Source organism: Dendrobates tinctorius, unplaced genomic scaffold, assembly GCF_039654945.1.
Source record: "Dendrobates tinctorius isolate UK_male_01 unplaced genomic scaffold, ASM3965494v1 ptg000116l, whole genome shotgun sequence".
In the NCBI taxonomy this organism is placed as follows: Eukaryota; Metazoa; Chordata; class Amphibia; order Anura; family Dendrobatidae; genus Dendrobates; species Dendrobates tinctorius.
Window position 1 is genome coordinate 34,686,012 of NW_027361784.1, and position 21,062 is coordinate 34,707,073.

Here is a 21,062-nt window from a genome sequence, read left to right on the forward strand (position 1 = left end):
CTAATTTAAACAGTGTATTAAATCGGTGGCGGCTTTCATAAAGCTTAAAGGGTTGTCTAGCTTTGAAACCCTTAGTATTAAGTACCCCACTAGAGAGAACTGAGATAATAGTAGAGGAAGGAAGTGTCTTTTTTTCTGGATCTCCATCTCTGTACCAGGATGCAGTTACACGTTGTCTCGCTCTGTCCTGTCTTAGGCCTCGTTCACACATCAGTAATTTTGATCAGTATTTCATTAGTTTTTTTTATGCCAAAACCTGGGAATATTTCCAGAACAAAGAACATGGGTCAATCTTTCATTTATAGTTTTTCTCTCTAAGTTCCACTCTTGGCTTTGGCAAATAAAAACTGATGCAAAAACTGATGCAAAAACTGCTGACGTGTGAATGAGGCCTTACCTAGTATTGTGTAATGCTTCACTTCTCCAGTACTACAGACTTATTGAGTACTCGGGTTTCCCCACAGATTCCTGCTGATCGTAGGCGGTCTTAGGATACGGACACTTTACGGTCAACCGTTTGTTACAAGAGCCCCTTAAGTATATGTTATATATTTTCACCTCTTTTTTTTATGTTCATCATTGTATATAAGTTTTGGGAATTCCAGATGTTTTCAACTGCAAAAAAGTCGCTCAACTTTTGCTCACATGTCCTCCAGTCTCCTACTGTAGGGATTTTATGGACATCTGACACTTCCATTTTTTTCAGTTTTGCTCCATTTTTTTTTTTTTTACACGTGACTTTTCATGCTTAAAAAAGTTGCGCGAAAAAGGTCTCAAATGTCCTCCAGTCTCCTCGCTGTAGGGGTTTTTATGGACATCTGAAATTTCAAATTTTTCAATTTTGCCCCATTTTTTTATACACTTGTCTTTTAGCTCTTAAAAAAGTTGCACAAAAAAAAAGTTAAGTTTATTTTGCACAGAATCCATGAACCACGGGCGCCGTTTGGAAGAATTTGGCTTCAAAAGAACAATAACCAGTATACCGAGATAAAAAAAAATTAAAAGTAAAAAAAAACGCAAATGAAGAATTGGGCTCCAGGATCTAAAATCAAGCCCTTTTCTGCAAAAAAAACAAACAAAAAACTGGGATTGAGAAGTAGCACATTTTTTGTGCAAAATGAATTTTGGTGTTTTTTTTACTTCAGCTTTTCATCTATTTTTGAAAAGTTAATGGGAACTTAATTGGAATGGCGCAAACCAACATATTCACTAAAATGTACACCAGAAAAGTGGCGCGAGTTACAGAAGAAATGTCCTCTAGTCTACGACTCCGGGGCACGGCAGCGGATGGATGGACCTAGTTTATAAAGAGATCTGCAAAATTCCTTTAGAGGTGCACATGTAACGTCAGCAGACCCTGGATCAAGGCTGGTGGGCAAAGCTCCCTTCTGTATGCATCTTCCCCTTAAGGGGGACTGGAGCCATTTTTCTCACATTAATTATTTCTGTTAATTTCCACCTATTTTGCAAAAAGTTGGTAGAACTACAGAAAAACTGCAGTTTGTTCTCAGCTACGCACTGCACAACAAAAATTGCAACTTTTCCACCCCGCTTTTCTAGGGAAGAAGGGAAGAAGGCTGCTTGAATTCTCTCCTTAGAACTTTTGTTTTTCAGTGAAGGGGGCACAGCGTGAGAGAATGTGTTATACCTTACACATACACATGTCCACCCTCACCGTTCTGCAAAAGTCAATAAGTGTTTATATTTTTCTTTTTTACTATATTATTATAGCAATTTTCTTGTAAACTCCTTGTCAGACTGCAATACACATCACAACCACTGGGTGGCCACACATAACATAAACTTCTCTTGACAGAGTATCACAAAATTAATATATTTTTTTTTTTTCAAAACTTTTCATTTCAAGCCGTTTATCTTGGGATATGTTGTGCAAAGAGAAAATGCAAAAAAGATCACACCTGTATGGCTCCTGTGGCTTATGTTTACCTTTAGGGTAGGAGGTTTTTTATGTTCCAACTCAGCAGAAAAGCTTGGTTCTTCCCTTAATAGATGTACTATAATGTGCTGCATTGTTTTAATGAAGGTTTTTAGACATGCACTGCTTGTGAGATCAATGTAAGTGTTCACAAACCTCCTCAACCTCATAAAAATCCATCTAGTGTAAACCTGTGAATGGTAAGCGGGGAGGAGGGGGATGCAGCTGCAGTTTCTCTAAGTGTCCATAAAACAGTGAGGGTAAAAAGGGGAAGATCCAAATGAGGGAGGTGACCTCTAATTGGCTCTGAGCCCACATGACGTTTCTTACATCAATCACACGAGAAAGGGTTGGTCCATATAATGGTCGATCCTGTAATGTGGTTCCATAGTAAAGTGCCAGTTCCTGTCTGCCTCACTTGGTGTTCTAAAGAGGATACATGGCCGACCCATCATGGTCATTGGCCAAATGACTGGTGAGGATCACAACAGTCGGACACCTGTCAATTGGACATTGATGGCTTGTCCTTGCAATCTATCTTGAGACAACCCCTTTAAGATCAGCACAGATGGCGAGACTCCATATTAAACAGTGGAGAAAATAAGTATTTGATGCAGTGCCGATTCTATAAGTTTTCCCACCTACAGAGAATGGAGAGGTCTGTAATTTTTACCGTAGGTACACTTCAACTGTGAGAGCCAGAGTCTAAAAATAAAAAACAGAAAATCACATTGTAGGATTGTTACATAATTAAATTTCATTTTATTGCATGAAATAAGTATTTGATCACCGACCAACTAGCCAGAATTCTGTCTCTCACAGACCTGTTAGTTTTTCATTAAGAAGCCCTCCTATTCTGCACTCATTACCTGTATTAATAGCACTTGTTTGAACTCGTTACTTGTATAAAAGACACCTGTCCACACACTCAATCACACTCCAACCTCTGCACCATGGCCAAGACCAAAGAGCTGTCTAAGGACACCAGAGACAAAATTGTACACCTGCACAAGGCTGGGATGGGATACAGGACAATAGACAAGCAGATTGTTGAGAAGATAGCAAGTGTTGGCACAATTATTAGAAAATGGAAGAAACACAAGATGACTTGTCAATCATCCTCAGTCTGGGGCTCCATGCAAGATCTCGCCTTGTGGAATAAGTATGATTCTGAGAAAGGTCAGGAATCTGCCCAGAACTACATGGGAGGACATGGTCAACGACCTGAAGAGAGTTGGGACCAGTGTCTCAAACATTACCATTAGTAACACACTACGCTGTCATGGATTAAAATCTTGCAGGGCACGCAAGGTCCCCCTGCTCACACCAGCACATGTTTAGGCCCGTGTGATGTTTATCAATGACCATCTGGAAGATCCAAAGGAGGCATGGGAGAAGGTAATGTGGTCAGATGAGAACAAAATAGAAATTTTTGGTATCAACTCCACTCGCCATGTTTGGAGGAAGCAGGATTAGTACCACCTCAAGAACACCATCCCAACCGTGAAGCACGGTGGGGGAAACATCATACTTTGTGGGCGCTTTTCTGCAAAGGGGACAGGATGAATGCATTGTATTGAAAGGAGGATGGATGGGGTCATGTATTGCAAACTTTTGGCCAACAACCTCTTTCCTTTAGTATGAGCATTGAAGATGGGTCGTTGCTGGGTCTTCCAGCATGGCAATGACCCGAAACACACAACCAGGGCAACTAAGGAGTGGCTCTGTAAGAAGGATTTCAAGGTCCTGGAGTGGACTAGCCAGTCTCCAGACCTGAACCCAATAGAAAATCTTTGGAGTAGAGATGAGTGACTTTGCCTTTTTTAGAGTCGAGTCGAACGAAATCGGCCGACTATAGGGAAAAGTCGAAGGTCCGACTGAAACATGAAACCCAATGCAAGTCAATGGAGAAGAAAAGTCGGCAGGGAGTAGAGGACAGTAAACACCTACATGCCGGACCGCTTTTTTAAAGTGCGCGAAATCTCTCTCCCTCTCTCGAAGCTGCTGCACATGTCATCTCGATGCCCACAGTGTATGTCCTTGCTCAGTGACTGGAAAAAGTCACGTGCAAGCATTCTGTCAACTCCGACTTTGGTGCTCGTTTTCCCTGCGACAGCCCCAATACCTGAAAGATCTGGAGAAGATCTGTATGGAGGAGGGGGCCAAAATCCCCAGTGTGTGCAAACTTGGTCAAGAACTACAGGAAACGTCTGACCTCTGTAATTGCATCAAAGGTTTCTGGACCAAATATTAAGTTCTGTTTTTCTGTTGTTCATGCAATAACATGCAAATTAATTATGTAAAAATCCTACAATGTGATTTTCTGGATTTTATTTTTAGATTCTGTCTCTCACAGGTGAAGTGTACCTACGATAAAAATTACAGACCTCTCCATTCTTTGTAGGTGGGAAAACTTATAGAATGCTCAGTGTGTCACATACTTACTTTCCCCACTGTACGCAGAACGTGGCTATAAGATGCCGTGGAATGGAAGCCACTTGTGTGTCTGCCTACACGTCATACCTGTCCAAGACATCTTTGGGGTTCCCAGTCCCCTCTCGCCCACAGTAGCAGCCGTATGACTCGAACTCCTCCGGGCAGCGGCCTGTCAGGCAGTACAGCATCTCTCCGAGCAGCGGTAAGTCACTCTTGATGTTTCCATCTTCCTTTACTCTTTGAAAGTGAAATCGATCACAGACTTCGGGAAAAGAAAAAAAAAACTTTAATTGTTTGGTGTCTTAAAGGAATATTAAACCCACACTGGTCTGTTCTATGGAGCCCCGAGTGGATGTCACAGCAGGGGGCTTCTGCACCTGGTCACAATGCGGTCATGACTGTCCCGATTTTTACAATGGCCGTCCGAACCATGGAAAGTGCCACAGAGTTGAATGTCAGGTTTTAGTGCTGTTATGGGGGCAATTTTAGAGTGTGGAAGACACTGAGGGTTCTGGAGGGACAGCAGCAGCAGGAAGAGAGGAGGTATGGTGGTCTAGGATGGATAGAAAGCAAAAGGGAAAGTGTCCAGCTGCAGTCAGAGAAAGTCGCCTTTTTGGGGGGGAGGTAGGGGTAGGACGTTGTTTCAAAATGCATACCTTAAGATTTGTGTTCTTGATCTTTTCTGACCCCTAGAAAACCCTAATTAAAGTGTAACCATCATTTTAATTTTTATTCAATAAACTAATAGTACACATGAAAATAAGAAACTCTGTAATGTGTCTCATCAGAGGAATCTGCTTCCTTCTCCTCCTGAACTGATCGTTCATTCTCAATTCAGGGGTAAAATCTGTAGTCAGTGTAGACAGATTTCCCCATTACTGAGCTACAAGATGACAATTGGTGCTCGTAAGATTCTATGGAAGAGGGAGGAGCTAGAGGAATACACTGACATTCTGTGGAGGAGGAGGAGGCCCTAGAGGAATACACGGACATTCTATGGAGGAGGGAGGAGCTAGAGGAATACATGGACATTCTATGGAGAGGGGAGGAGCTAGAGGAATACACAGACATTCTATGGAGGAGGGAGGAGCTAGAGGAATACACTGACATTCTGTGGAGGAGGAGGAGCTAGAGGAATACACTGACATTCTATGGAGGAGGGAGGAGCTAGAGGTCTACACTGACATTCTATGGAGGAGCTAGAGGAATACATCAACATTCTGCTTCATGTTCTCCTGAAACGACAGTTACACTTCTCCGTAGAACTTTATGAGCACCAACTATCACCTCCTATCTCACTAATTGAAAAAAATCTGTATTCACTGAAGCCAAATTTTAACAGTGAATTGAGACTTTTGAGAAAGAAAGATCAGTCAAACACGAGAAAGAAGTGGATTTCTCTAATAAATTAAAAAGTTTCTTATTTTCAGAAGTACTATTGAATTGATTTTTGGAAAAAAAAATTAAAACAAAGGTTATTTGTTAAAGACTGTGCTGCACCTACCATGAAGACAGATTACCGTCAAAAGAGCCCCAGAGCTGGACTACGTCTACATGAAACTGTTATACCAGCTATACCAGCTATTGCCAATAGAGGAGCTCATTAACCACCGAATAATATGACCCTTAAATGACTATATTCAACCATATACATTTGGCTCCCTCTAGTGGTGACTGAATGCAACTAAAATTATTTAATTTAAAAGTCAGAAAAACGTATCTAGTTTGCTAACATGTGCAGCCTATAGGTTAACCCCTCGTAAGCCCCTTCTAATAACGTTTTCATATCCTCATGTGATCTTTTCTATGTTTTTACATACTTTCGTAACATTCTGACATTTTTTTTCTCTATCCTATCAGATTAGAAACTACATTTCCTGCGGGAGGCAGTCCAGCACTGAGGCGATATGGTGACCTGATAAAATTCTGAATTTCCAGTCTGTGTCACTGTGTGGATACGCTGTATCCCTGGAGATGATGTGATGCGAGGCTCATCTGTCCTCCGGTACGGCTGGGTCATACCATTATCTGTCACTTTCGCTAGACTTCTGAGATTTCCAGAAATCCCAGTAATGACTCTGAGCTGTAAGCGGCACATCTCCCTGTAAAACCTTTTCATCCGATCTCATTGCTGAATCTGATATTAGAGCATTTATATCTTTTCAGTAATTATGAGCCCAATTACTGCACTCAGCAGCGTCTCCGAGAGATTCCCAGGCAGAGACTAATTAACTGCACTTATAAGACACGTTCTCCTTAGGGGAGCGGCTCTGCCAGGAACCGCAATCTCCTGGCGTCCTTTAGTCACCTTGACAGATCGCTGCCTGTTCTTCCCTTCTGGATATATCTACTCACTGAGGAGCTTGTACCAGACTGTTCTGTGCTGGAGGAGCCCTATGTAGTGATGCACATGTTTGCTGATCCCTATGGACACCATCATCACAGCTCAGTAGAAACTCACAGAGAAGCAAAAATTGTATTAAAGAACAGACATGGACTAGACACATCATATTATTTCTTCATATCACTTGCGCAGTATGCTTTGCCCAACTGTGGCCAAAGCATAAAATCATTATTGTGCATGCGCCGGCATACGCCATGGCTTTCTATGGCCCAGAAGCATACAAGTATACTTCCGGACCATAGAACGCAATTGCGTATGCCGGCGTATGCGCAATACTGTTTTTCTGCTTTACCCACAGTTGGGCAAAGCATACTGTGCACGCGCAAGAGGCCATTCGAATGTGCATGCGTGGTAACTCTACGCGCACACAGGAATTACCCGACAGGAATGCATAGAGCAAGCCAGGAAGGGGGGAGAGACAGACGATAAGCCAGGTCCATCGGACCGGACTTAGCATATTTTACATACACTGCGGGAGGAATAAAAATGGTATTTATGTATCATTGGTGGGCAGTCAAGGAGTATAAAAAGTACTTGTATAATGCAGAGCTGACACTAAACTGAATGATATTTTTACGTGATCTGCCAAAAAAGTGGTGACAGATTCCCTTTAATGTCGTTGATAATGGAGCCCACATCGAACTGCACTGAATAGGTAAGAAGCTGGGAGAGTTTTTCTTTTATTTGGAGCAGATTTCGCATTTCTATCGTCTCTTGTTGCTTTCTAGTTGCTTTGTCCATAAACACCAGTTTATGACGGCTCAATGGGATGTGTGGTGTGCAGTGTGCTTTCACATTTAGGAACTCCACCTATGATGCCTATATATCCTAATATGACTTCTGGACATGGGTGGTTTAAGTTATAAAAAGTTTTATCCTGGCAGGAGTCTTCAAGGAGAATCATTTATAATATATGAAGAGGCCACTGAAGTTCAAATAAATCGGTTTGATGACGGAAGCACCACTTTGTTGCTGTCATCGAATCCTTTTTTTTGGCCCTCACTAATGGCGCCTTGTTTTTTTTTAAACCTCGATTTACCAACGAAATGTATGAAAAAGAAAGTTTTCTGATCACCTTGTTCCACAGATTCAGTTTCTGTTGCAGCAGAGAGAGGTGATAGCGCTGATCTTAAAGTACTTTCCTCCACGATCTTGAATCCTGACTCTGCAAATCAAAAAGTTATGTCAGTGGGATGTACAAAATTATGATCAAAACAAACAAAAAAATCAATCTGGACATAAAAGAATATTAAAAATGGGTAAAATGTTATTAGTAACAGACTTCCTGCTCTGCACCTATTGGCTCGAGCTGCTCCTCACAGACATCTTGCTCTGCACCTATTGGCTGAAGGTGCTCCTCAACTACTTTCTATTCAGCTCCTATTGGTTGAAGCTGGTCCTCACAAACATCCTTCTCTGTGCCTATTGGTTGAAAATATTCCTCACAGACATCTTGCTCTGCTCCTATTGGCTGAGGCAGCTCCTCACAGACATCCTTCTCAGCACCTATTGGCTGAGGCAGCTCCTCACAGATATTGTGCTCTGCACCTATTGTCTGAAGCTGTTCCTCACAAATCTCCTGCTCTGCATCTATTGGCTGAAGCTGCTCCTCACATACATCCTGCTCTGCTCCTATTGGCTGAGGCAGCTCCTCACAAACCTCCTGCTCTGCATCTATTGGCTGAGGCTGTTCCTCACATACATTCTGCTCTGCTCCTATTGGCTGAGGCAGCTCCTTACAAATCTCCTGCTCTGCATCTATTGGCTGAAGCTGCTCCTCACATACATCCTGCTCTGCTCCTATTGGCTGAGGCAGCTCCTCACAAACCTCCTGCTCTGCATCTATTGGCTGAGGCTGTTCCTCACATACATTCTGCTCTGCTCCTATTGGCTGAGGCAGCTCCTCACAAACCTCCTGCTCTGCATCTATTGGCTGAGGCTGCTCCTCACATACTTCCTGCTCTGCTCCTATTGGCTGAGGCAGCTCCTCACAAACCTCCTGCTCTGCATCTATTGGCTGAGGCTGTTCCTTACATACATCCTGCTCTGCTCCTATTGGCTGAGGCAGCTCCTCACAGATATCCTGCTCTGCACCTGCGCCCTCCAGCTACCTGGGACTCACTGCCCGATGCAATACTTCCCACCTTACACAATCCCCATCCTATGACAGAACAGATTTCTGCACTCACTTGTAGGAATCACATCGGGCGGTCTGGAAGTGCCTGAAACGCAATGTGAAATGTTATGTACAGCGATTATATAATGACGGGTTGTTATTGAAGGTGTTCTCGCAGTTAAAATAAAGTTTGTTGACATGGCGGTCCATCTACCAATGTATCCCCTGGGTTAAGTTGGTTTCCCACTTATTAAAAGCTGCAGTGATGATGTCAGCAAGCTTTATTGATATCAGTCCGCTGAACATACATCCTGTTGTGAATGCAGGTTATAGACTTACTGTCAGGTTCTGTCATTATAGTGTTCAGCACATCTCTGGGACCTGAAGCAAGAGGAAAACAATTGTGTATATTGGAGATGTCCTTAAAGGAATTATCTGGGGTTTGAAAAGCCATATTCAAGTACACCATTAGGCAATTATTGACGCCCCCTGTTCTGGATGCTCATCTTTTAGACTGGCCACAAAGTGTTTCTCCCCTTCTCTACTTTTTTTTTTTCTCTCTCTCTCTTCCTCTCTCTCTTTCTCCCACTCTTGTTCTCGTTCTTTTCTACTTCTTCCCTCCTCTATTTTTACTCACCTCTCTCTCCTCTCTCTTTTTCTCTTTGATCTCTCTCTCTGTTCTCTCTCTCTCTTAGGCTAGTTTCACACTAGTGTATTTTACATGCAGCGCACGGTGCCGCTAAGCCCCGCCCTCTGCCCGCCCCGTCCGGTCATCTCCTCCTACTATCGCACACGGCCGCATGCGATCTGCGCACCCTATCTTTAGCATAAGGTGCGCAGACCGTGCGCTGGCCATGCACTAGTAGGATTTTGGCGTGCGCTGCGCACTTTTGAAGGTGCGCCGTGTGCGCCGAACGCACCATGTTGCATTTTGGCACGCTCGGCGCACCTTCAAAAGTGCGCAGCGCACGCAAAAATCCTACTAGCACACGGCCAGCGCATGGTCTGCGCACCTTATGCTAAAGATAGGGTGCGCAGATCGCATGCGGCCGTGTGCGATAGTAGGAGGCGAAGACCGGATGGGGCGGGCAGGGGGCGGGGCTTAGCGGCGCCGTGCGCTGCATGTAAAATACGCTAGTGTGAAACTATCCTTAGATCTCTCTCCTCTCATCTACAGTGGGGAAAATAAGTATTTGATTCACTGACGATTTTGCAGGTTTTCCCACCTACAAAGAATGGAGAGGTCTGTAATTGTTATCGTAGGTACACTTCACCTGTGAGAGACAGAATCTAACAAAAACCCAGAAAATTGTATGACTTTTACATAATTAATTTGCATTTTATCGCATGAAATAAATATTTGATATAATAGAAAAACAGAACTTAATATTTGACACAGAAGCCTTTGTTTGCAATTACAGAGTTCAGACGTTTCCTGTAGTTCTTGACCAGGTTTGCACACACTGCAGCAGGGATTTTGGCCCCCTCCTCCATACAGATCTTCTCCAGAACTTTCAGGTTTTGGGGCTGTCGCTGGGCGACATTGAGTTTCATCTCCCTCCAAAGATTTTCTATTGGGTTCAGGTCTGGAGACTGGCCAGGCCACTACTGCAGGACCTTGAAATGCTTCTTACGGAGCCACTCCTTAGTTGGCCTTGCTGTGTGTTTCTGGCCATTGTCATGCTGCAAGACCCAGCCACGACCCATCCTCAATGCTCATGCTGAAGTAAAGAGGTTGTTGGCCAAAATCTCGCAATACATTACCCCATCCATCCTCCCTTCAGTATGGTGCTGTCGTCCTGTCCCCTTTGCAGTGGCCTGCACGATTAAAATCCAGGACGGTGTAGGGCGATAATAACGGAGACTGTGGTCCCAGCTCTCTTCAGGCCATTGATCAAGTACTTCCGTGTAGTTCTGGACTGATTCCTGACCTTTCTCAGAATCATCCTTACCCCAAGAGGCAAGATCTTGCATGGAGCCCTAGACTGAGGAAGACTGACCGTCATCTTGTGTTTCTTCCATTATCTAATAATTGTGCCAACAGTTGTTGCCTTCTCTCCAAGCTGCTTGCCTATTGTCCTGTATCCCATCCCAGCTTTGCACAGGTCTAAAATTTTGTCTTTAGATAGCTTTTTGGTCCTGGCCATGGTGGAGAGATTGAAGTGGTGATTGAGTGTGTCTTTTATACAGGTAACGAGTTCAAACAGCTGCAATTAATACAGGTAATCAGTGACGAGTAGGAGGGCTTCTTAAAGAAAAACTAACAGTTCTGTGAGAGCCAGAATTCTTGAGGTTGGTCAGTGATCAAATACTTATTTCATGCAATTTAATTATGTAAAACTCATACACTGTGATTTTCTGTTTTTTATTTTTAGATTCTATCTCTCACAGGTGAAGTGTACTTACAATAAAAATTACAGACCTCTCCATTCTTTGTAGATGGGAAAACTTTCAAAATTGGCAGTGTATCACAGACTTATTTTCCCCACTGTATCTTTATCCTCTCTTATTTCTTCATTCGCTCTTTCATCTATTGTCTCTCCTCTCTCTATCCTCTGTCACATCTCTATCTTCTTTTTCCTCTCTCTGTTCTCATCTCTCGCTTCACTCTTCACTGTCTCTATCCTTTCTCTTTCTTCTCTCTCCACTCTGATCTCTATTGTCACTCTCACCTCTTCTTCTTTTTCCTCTATGATCTCCCTCTCCCATCTCTCTATCCTCTTGCTTATCTCCATCTTTCTCTTCTGCTTCTTCCCTCTCTCTTTCTCTGGAGTCCCTCTTCTCTATTTCCTGTATCTCATTTTTCTCTCTGATCTGTTTCTTTTCTCTCTCATTTCTTCTTTCGTCTCACTATCGTCTCTCACCTCTCCTCTCATCTCTTTACTCTCTTCTCTCACTATCATCTCTCTTCTCTCTTTGTTAAATCGGCTCACTTGGCAGCTTATGCCTTTTTCACATTTCCGTTTGTTGCCATCAGTCAAAATCTGCCGTTTTCCAAAAAATCGGATCCGCCATTTTTTCGACGGATCCGTTTTTTTCCCATTGACTTGCATTAGCGGCGGATTTTGACGGATGGTCAAAAAACGGATCCGCCATAAATTTGGCATCCGCTGTCTTGAGTGGACGTGTCAAAGCAGCGGATAGCAACGGATCCACCGCTATCCACCATTCGTTATAATGGTCGCCTATGAGCGGCGGGTCCGTTGCCAACGGAAAATCTCTCTTTTTTTCACAAAAATCCTGGTGGATTTTATCTGACGTCATATAAAATCCAGTACAGGAGCGTGCTGAAGCTGTCAGTACTTTGACAGCATGGCCATCCAGGCTGGTTCAGGGGCGTGCTGAGCTGTCAGTGTGTTCATTGACAGCTCGACTAGCCCATCTGTGACTGAGAGGCGTCTGCAGTCTCCAGGTGTTCACTATCCCAGGTAAATGCCATGCCTACTTAACTGAGCAGTTTCTCCCAGACCACTGCCAGATGTACATTCATCTTGTGAGGTTTGTGCTCCCTATGCTTGATTTTTATATGCTTGATCTGTTGCCTGACCTTGGAGTTTATTCTGACCATCCGCCTGTTTAACCCCTTCAGCTCTGATCCGTTAACCTCCTGATACTCTGACCTCGGAACGTTACCTGACTACGCTTTTGTCTCTTACTTCTGTTTATGACGTACCCTCCTGTCTTCTGACCTTGGACTCCTTGACCACTCTGACTCACGGCATGGCCATGAGAAGTGACTAGCGTCACAACAGGAATGCTACTCGTTTAAATTTTCAACTTTTTTTTTTTTATGTCTTCATTAACCAACAAAAGAAAATACACATATTCAGTCTTCTTGGCATAAACCAAACAGCACTCACTATAGTCCTTATAACTGTGGTGTCCGCACGCACATGAAACAGGATTCAGCTCTATTTATCAAGTTCCCAGCTCTGGAGTTCTGCTATCTTCCAGAGTACACTGAACAAATATTAAGTCCAATGGCTTCATTTTTACCTACTGAATCCCTCCCGATGGTGGAGATATGGTGAACAGCTATTTCACCTATTCAACTTTTCATAATAGACCTAGGCCTCTAATGGCTGATTAACCCCTCTCACCACATAACATGCTGGAGCAAAATTTCCAGGTTTAAATCACTGAAGCTAATAACCTCAGTGAAAACGTATCTCCCCTCAAGCACATAGATGACCCTCTCACATATCCTCCCTCTGCTCAAAACCAGGGGGAGTTGGCGCCTTCAGTCACTAGACAGGGAGCCTCGACAGGGCATCTGCATTAGCGTGTAGTTTCCTTGGCCTATGATCCATATGGAAGCTTAAGTCCTGAAGCGCCAGAAACCACCTAGTCACCCGGGCATTCTTCCCATTCTTTTCACTCATCCATCTAAGGGGCGCATGGTCTGACACTAGACTGAACTTTTGGCCAAACATGTAGAACTTCATAGTGTCAGTCGCCCATTGTTCTTGCACAATACCATACTTTTTCTCACAGGAGGAAAGTCTCCTTCCTTAGTTAAAGGATTGGATGTTCCTCCCCATTTAATTTCTGTGACAACACGACTTTCAACCCAACTTCTGAAGTGTCCATCTGGACCACAAACGCCTTTGTGAGGTCAGGTGCAACCAAGACCGGCTGTTTACACAGGGCTAGCTCCAACTCCTGGAAAGCTTGGTCATTGACAACTTTGTGCCTTTAAGGAAGTTGATCAGGGGTGCGGTTCTCATTGCAATATTTGAGATGAACCACGGATAGTAACCCAAAATTACTAGAAAGGCCTTAACCTGTTTCATGGAGACTGGTTGCGGCCAATATTGGATTGCCTCCACCTTGTTCTCCTTCAGCTTGATTTTGCCCCTGCCGACAACATAGCTTAATTATTTGGCCTTTTCCTTCCCAATGGCATGCTTCTTTGGGTTTATGGTAAACACTGCCTTCCTCAGTGCTTTCAGTACCCTCTGGACCTTCTGCAGATGACTTTCGCAATCCGGGCTAAAGATCACAATATTTTCTTGGTTTTCTGTGTGGCGTTAGGACCCGATCCATGGCCCTCCATAAGGTGGCTGTGGCTCCTTGCTGACCAAAAGGCGTATTGGTACATTGGAAACACCCATCAGGTGTAGAGAAGGTCATCTTCTCTTTGGCCGTTTGGCACATGATGATTTACCAGTACCCTTTCGCTAGGTCAAGAGTGGTGATGTATCTTGCTGACCCCAACCTCTCAATGAGCTTATCGACCTGGGGAATAGGATACGTATCAAACTAGGCCACCTCATTCAGCTTGTGATAATCATTACTAAACCACCATTCTCCATTTGTATTTAGCACATGGGCAATGGGACTGGACCAGCCACTCTTCGATGATGATCAGGCTCAAAATTCTTCTGACTTCCTTCGAAATCACATCACGGTGGGTTTTAAGGATTCGATATGGCTTAAAGTTTACCCACCCGTGTTCCGTCAGAACTTTGTGCATAATAAATCTCTCTGATCTCTCTCTAACCTGTTCTCTCTTTCTTCCTCTCTCTCCTCTCCTCTTACTGTCATCTCTCTTCTCTATCTGATCTCTCTCTTCTTTCTTCCTCTTCTCTCTCTATTATCTCTTCACACTCTCCTCTCTTTATCCTCTCGCATCTCTTAATTCTCTGGCTGTAAGCCATAATCATCATTAACAGAAATAAACATGTGAAATAGATCACTCTGTTTGTAATGACTCTATAAAATATACGAGATTCACTTTTTGTATTGAAAAACTGAAATTAATTAACTTTTTGGCGATATTCTAATATAGTGAGAAACACTATTTTTTTTACATTTCTTTTTGCCCTCCCTAGGAGACTTGAAACAGAAATTTCTTGCAGACTATATTGCAATACTATAATATAGCAATGTATAGTAAAATTCTCTATCCACTATGAAGCCCTGCCTAAGACTGAGCTTCATAGGTTAAAAACATGGCAGACATAGGAGTCTTCTGGAGGATCTAGTGGCTAGGACATCTGTAAAAGGTTAAACCACTGCCAAAATATATCATCATCATAAGATTTACAGTTTCATTATCTTCTTAAATTTCCTAATTGTTTCATACATTTACACAAGCTTTGCCAATATTTTTAATAAATTCCTTAAAAACAAGCACAAAAAATTCTATATGTTCTTACTTTCAGAGATGAGCATTGCAGCGTCTCTACCTGATGGATCTGTAAACACGGTGAAGAAAAAGTTACCAAAATTATTAATTATATTAAATTTGATTACCGGTAACACAAAAAAATTAATACCTTACGGTGCTCAAATAACACCGACAGATGGTGCTGAAATAGTACTAATATACAGTAACCGAGCAACAGCTCCATAAACAATGCTGATCTAGTAGCAGAGCTAAACAATAGATAAATAATGCTATTATACAAGTAATAGTTCTTGTGGTCACATGTGGCCGTCATAGCGGTGCGGCACCCAGTCTGATCCCCCCTCTATGGGATAGAAGAAGGAGCCTCTCTTATTACAAACGCCGGTTCTCCACTTACCTTCCGCTTTCGGAGTTCCTTCCAGTGTATCTGATCCAGCTGTAAGATGACAGAAAGATTCAACTATCAAGTAAGTGTCATCAAAAATTCACTGCAAATTCCACATTCATCCATGGGTGGAAGGTTGGATTTTCTTTATTTTGCAATTTTGCATTAAAAAAAATATGCATACTGAGTAGTCACACTATTGGAGAAATCAATCTAGTAACAAGTTGGACCTTCTCCAGAACCACAGAAATAGGTCATGGACTCATGGTATAGATTCCCCCAGGTCTAGTTCTAAAGGAATATTGACACATGTGGACTGGATAGCTCCCTGCAGTTTCTAAAAATTAGATGGAGGTGCTGATATTCTCTGAGCAGACCTTTCTACTTCACCCCATAGAATTAAGATCTGAGGACTGTGAAGATCATGTAAGCAAAGAAAACTCAATGTAATTTTTTGGAGGCAATCTATAACTATACAGCGAACCTTGTGGCACAATGCATTGTCTTTCTGCCATAATGTAGACACCCGCTATGGAAAGAACTTGGCCTAGGTAAACCCTACAGTCCAAACATCCATCCACAGGTATGAGAGGTGCCAGGGTGTGCCAAAAAATAATACCCCATACCATGATGCCTATTCTACCAGCACGAACTGTTGGAAGGTTTATTGGTGCTTGTGTCAACTTCTGATCTTCCCATCAGCATGGTACAACAGAAATCTGGATTCATCAGACCAGGCAATATTTTTCCTCTGGTCATTGAGATATATTTTTGGCTTTTTAGGCTACTGGAGACTTGTCTTTGTTTCACTGAGATAGTAATAGAACTGGAACTGGTCGCTGCCTACCAATGCTAAGGAATGACAAGTTGTGCGTTGAAACACCGGCGTTGTATTCGGCATGACTGGGCACCGCCTATACATTGGAACCACTCTTAAAATCCTCCTCAAACCCTTTTTGAGTTGTTTCCATCCACAGGATCAGCTTTCCATGGATATTGTTTCTTGATGATGACACTGTCAGAAGACTTCCAACACCACAGAAGGTTGGCTGGTTTTCAAACATTGACCCAGCTAGTCGAGCACCAAAGACCATGCTTTTTTCTCTGATCGCATGATATTCCCATTCTTATGTGGAAACTGAATCATGTAAAACTTGCTCAATTGATTTTATGCAGGACTCCGGCGTCACATGTCTAGCTTCCATACAGTGAAGCTCCAACCATGAAGTGCAAGTGTCGTGCTTTTATATCATGGACCCAATGCACCAAGGACCGGGTAGAGCCTGGAGGGGCGTGAATAAGCAACCACCTGAGTTTTTACTAGTGCTCCCGATGGTGGGGTTAGACTTGAGCCCAGTTGGATGCCAGGTGCTACTCCATGACAGATCCGGGTACTGCGGCAGCTGATCCCAAAGATCAGTAGAGCAGCAAAGGACTGATTAGGAGTCCAAGGCAGGACCAGATACAGATGATACAAATGTAGCCACTGGTTCAAACGGAATAGATACTACCGTAGGAGCAGTTTTGGGTTCAAATACCCCCAGTGCGGTTTCTGGTTCACGTACCGCCAGAGCTGTTGGTTCAAACATGGGTTCTTTTCCAAATTACTGTTTACCCCAAATAGCAAATTAGTATTGATCTCATATGTCCTATATCTACTATATAATCATTATGCACATAATTATCGTTATCTAGCCTGGTCCACCCTAATCCACCCAGTTTCGATGAAGCTAGGTGGTGTGAGGTAGCGCTGTCATTCAAGGTTGGGGGACACTCGCTTGGCAGCTACACAATTGGATCCAGCTCGGGTTTTCATAAGCCATAACAGTCCGTGAGGTTTATTCATCATCATAAACCACAGCAGCAATATACAACAGCGCAGTGTCCACTATATAGCTTCACATGACAGCATAGCGTCCATTATACAGGCTATTTAGCCCCAGGGTTATCTCACCCACGTCAGGGATCCCATATGGCTGTTTCTCCAGGCTGCAGACATCCACTCACTCCTCAGGGACTCTCAGACACTGGCCGCCATTACACACACAGCCGCTCCACAGGCGGTTAGTGAGGAGATCCTTCTCCTCACGGGACCTTCCAAACTGGACCAATCAGGTCCCAGCATTCACCTCATGTGACCTAACCTGGCCACATTATATGGTCCATAGCCACGCCCACCGGGTCACATGACTATGACCTCACCACAGGTCCTTCACACAGACAGATATACTTTACAATAGCGTTCATAAACATACATATGTCTCTATCTCAAGGTCACCCACCTTGAGATCCATAATGGCTCTTCAACCACTCACACTCTTGGGACATCCACACAGCGCCCCCTAGTGAACACAGTGGTCATTACACCACATACCCTGCCCCTCTGTTCAAACTTGTGGGGTTGAACACACAGTCTTACACCAGGATCTCGAGACCGGGCACACATTACACCTTGCCCCACATGTCGAGAGAACCGTCTCCATCTGTCATACGGCCTCATCTCTGCATTAGGCCTCCCCCGCCCCAAGCGGTCAGAATATCGGTCATTTTCTTTGACCCTCCATTTGCAGTCTGTCTGCGTCATCAGACACTGTTTAGTCACCACCCTCCTGGAGTGCGCTTCGTCACCTGACCGTTCTCCCACTGACCGGCTCTCCCGGTTGGTACGGTCATCAGTCCTAATCGGCCCTACTGTCTGGCCTGAGTCTGACTCATTCAGCATCTCACAGGAACTACGGTCTCTCACTGTCATCCTGCCAGTCGAACTACCACTTGCTGACATTCTTCGGCCACCTGCCATGTCACTACTTGGAGGAACCCTTCGGGTCCTTACATCTTGGGTTGGAGGCGGCCGCCACCTGTTATTCCGTACTTCTTTATTAATTTGCTGACGGTCCAGCCTCAACTGCTCAATTTCTTGCAGGTACCCCACTCGATACTACACGAGCATCTGAAAGTCTCTCAGGCTCTCTATGGAGCTAACCACGATGATGGGAATTCTACCCACTTCACTGGATACCGGGTCTTCATTATCAGGAGGGATCCTCACCCTTACCACACCGGAGATATTCTCGAGGTCTTGCATCACCTTCCCGGATCTTCCAATGATTCTCCCAATCAGAGCTTTGGGTACCGGAACCACATCTTTCCGCAAACCCCGCCGATCCATAGCCTCTCTTGCTATCTCTAGGCGTCGAGCAGCCCTCACATTACTTTGCCTAACCAATTGTTTGACACGTAGACACTGCAAATGCATCTCTTTCAGGACAGCTACTCGGTTTGATGTATCTTCTCTGGCTGATACTATCACCAACTGCTGAGACTCAGGTGCCCAGTGCACCTCACAGGCCTTGACCGCCTCTTTGAAAGCCTCATGCACACCTTCCTCAGCACAGGCTTCTTGCATGTCCTCTGGTACATCAATCACAGACTGGAAGGTCATGGTCTTGCTCTCTTACTGGACCCAAGGATCTGGCTTTACCACTGACACTTCCCTCACTACAGTTGCCCGGACCGGGTGACTGTCTTCTTTAGTTCTTAACTCACCAACTTCACACGATGGGATCACTTCATGACCCTTTGCCACGATGGCTACTGGCAGTTCTGTCTTATTATCACTCACGCTCACCCGCGGTAAGTCTTCGTCCAACTTCTCTCGCAGAAGACTTTTTACTACTCCTCTGCGTTCCTCCATCTCTTCCTTGAGGTTCTTGTTCACACTTTGCCAGGTGGACAGGTGACCTCTGAGCTCCAAGATCTCTTTCTTGAGCTCCTCGATCCTGTGCTCAGCCGTTTGTCTCAGGACTAGTTCTCGTTTGACACACTCATCCACCTACTCTCTGAGGACCTTATTCAGTCCTTGCCACGTTACCATGTGGCCTTTGAGCTCAGAAACTTCTTTCTCTAGCCCTTCTAATCTGTGCTCCCTTTCTTTCTCAGAGCCACAGTCACCCCCAGAGATTAAGTCATCCCGACCTGCCGAGTACTCCTTCCAGCTACCCATTAGCCGTGCGACTACTTCAGCCGTCTTACCCACCAGGTCAGCGTCAGCTTTGTCACGAGTTTCAGTCAGCACAGCACTAGATTCTGTCCTAGTGGTGGCTACTGGCAACAACACGTCACAGTCACACCCCATCGTACGGTGAACCCCCAAGACACTCTCAATCCGTGTGTCAGCTCCGCTCTTTTTGTTTACCACACCATTCTCATTCACACTGTGGTACCCTTCAGGTGACGTCAGGTCAGTAAATTCATCTAACGCAATTCTTTCTCTGGTCGCCCCTATGTCTGGCCTGTCCACGTTAGGAGGCGTCAGTGTTATGATTGAGTCACCGTAGGAGGCAAAAACAGAAATGCTAGCTAAGTCCAGAAAACCAGAGAAGTTGGCAGCTATCGGATTGCAGACCCCTGAACCTATCAACACAACTAGCAGTAGCCGTGGGGGGTTCCTACGATGCCCTAGACCCCTAGATCACAGCCGGAGAATTAAATAGGCCTAAAGAAAGAAAGGGGAAATCTAAACTGCCCCAGAGCAGACCGCAAAGCAATAGGCAGCCCCCAACATATAATGATGGTGAAGCAAGATGAAAATACTAACACAGACAGAAAGATAGACTGAGCAAAGACGGGGCCCAAGCTAACTAGATAGAAAAGGACAGGAAGGCTGCTGTCTGCAATCCGTGAAAAACCCTATGAAAATAAGAGCCAACAGACTGACAGTGAAAAAGGCCCTGAAGACGCTAGGCTTCAAAAAAGCTATGTCAGTACTCAGGAATATTCTGAAGACAGAGCTACAGGCAAAAGGAGATTCAGCTCACCCCAGCAGGGAATGGCATACTACAGAAAAGCAAGGAAAACAAAAAACAAAACAAAAATGCTAACAGGCAAAACAGAAAACTTAGCTTTAGAGGAGCAGAAATCAGACTGGTGTCCTAGAACTCCACAGAGAAATCACCCGCAGGGCAGAAGGGCGTCGGCAGCCTTATATCCAGTCCGTGACTCCACTCAACCAGTCATCCTCAATAGGCTCAGGTGCCTGATAATCAGGCTCATTACCTTCCTTTACCAGAATAGGGAGTTCACCAGACCTCAGTGACGAAGGGGAAAATGAACTCACAACAGTACCTCCCCCTTGAGGAGGGGTCACCGAACCCTCAACCACGCCACCAGGGCGATCAGGGTGAGCCCGATGAAATGCACGCACCAATCTTTTGGCATGAATATCAGAGGCAGAGACCCAGGAATTATCCTCCTGACCATAACCCTTCCACTTAACCAAATACTGGAGTCTTCGTCTAGCCAGACGGGAACCCAGTATTTTCTCTACCTCATATTCCATGTTACCTTCAACCAATACAGGGTCTGGAGGTGCCACCCCAGGAACAACAAACCTCTTCAACAAGGACTTATGGAACACATTATGGATTTTAAATGTGACAGGAAGAGCCAAACGAAAAGAGACCGGATTAATAATCTCCAAAATCTTGTAAGGTACAATAAATCTAGGCTTAAACTTAGGAGAAGCCACCTTCATAGCAATATTTTTTGATGATAACCACACCATATCACCAATCTTAAACTGGGGACCAATGGTCCTATGTCGATTGGAAAACCGCTGGGCCTTTTCCTGGGAGAGAGATAACTTATCCACCA

General features: G+C 44.2%; 1 protein-coding gene across 1 annotated transcript in view; it reads right to left on the reverse strand.

Annotated features, from left to right (window-relative positions):
* Positions 1-21,062, reverse strand: part of OC90 (otoconin 90) — a 180,448-nt gene that overhangs the window by 24,451 nt on the left and 134,935 nt on the right. Inside the window, exons 7-12 of the mRNA XM_073590433.1 lie at positions 15,423-15,461; positions 15,054-15,092; positions 9,232-9,273; positions 8,966-8,998; positions 7,852-7,941; positions 4,460-4,634 (exon numbers count right to left, since the gene is read on the reverse strand). Of these exons, the coding sequence (XP_073446534.1) occupies positions 4,460-4,634; positions 7,852-7,941; positions 8,966-8,998; positions 9,232-9,273; positions 15,054-15,092; positions 15,423-15,461 (418 nt within the window). The remainder of the gene's footprint in view (positions 1-4,459; positions 4,635-7,851; positions 7,942-8,965; positions 8,999-9,231; positions 9,274-15,053; positions 15,093-15,422; positions 15,462-21,062) is intronic.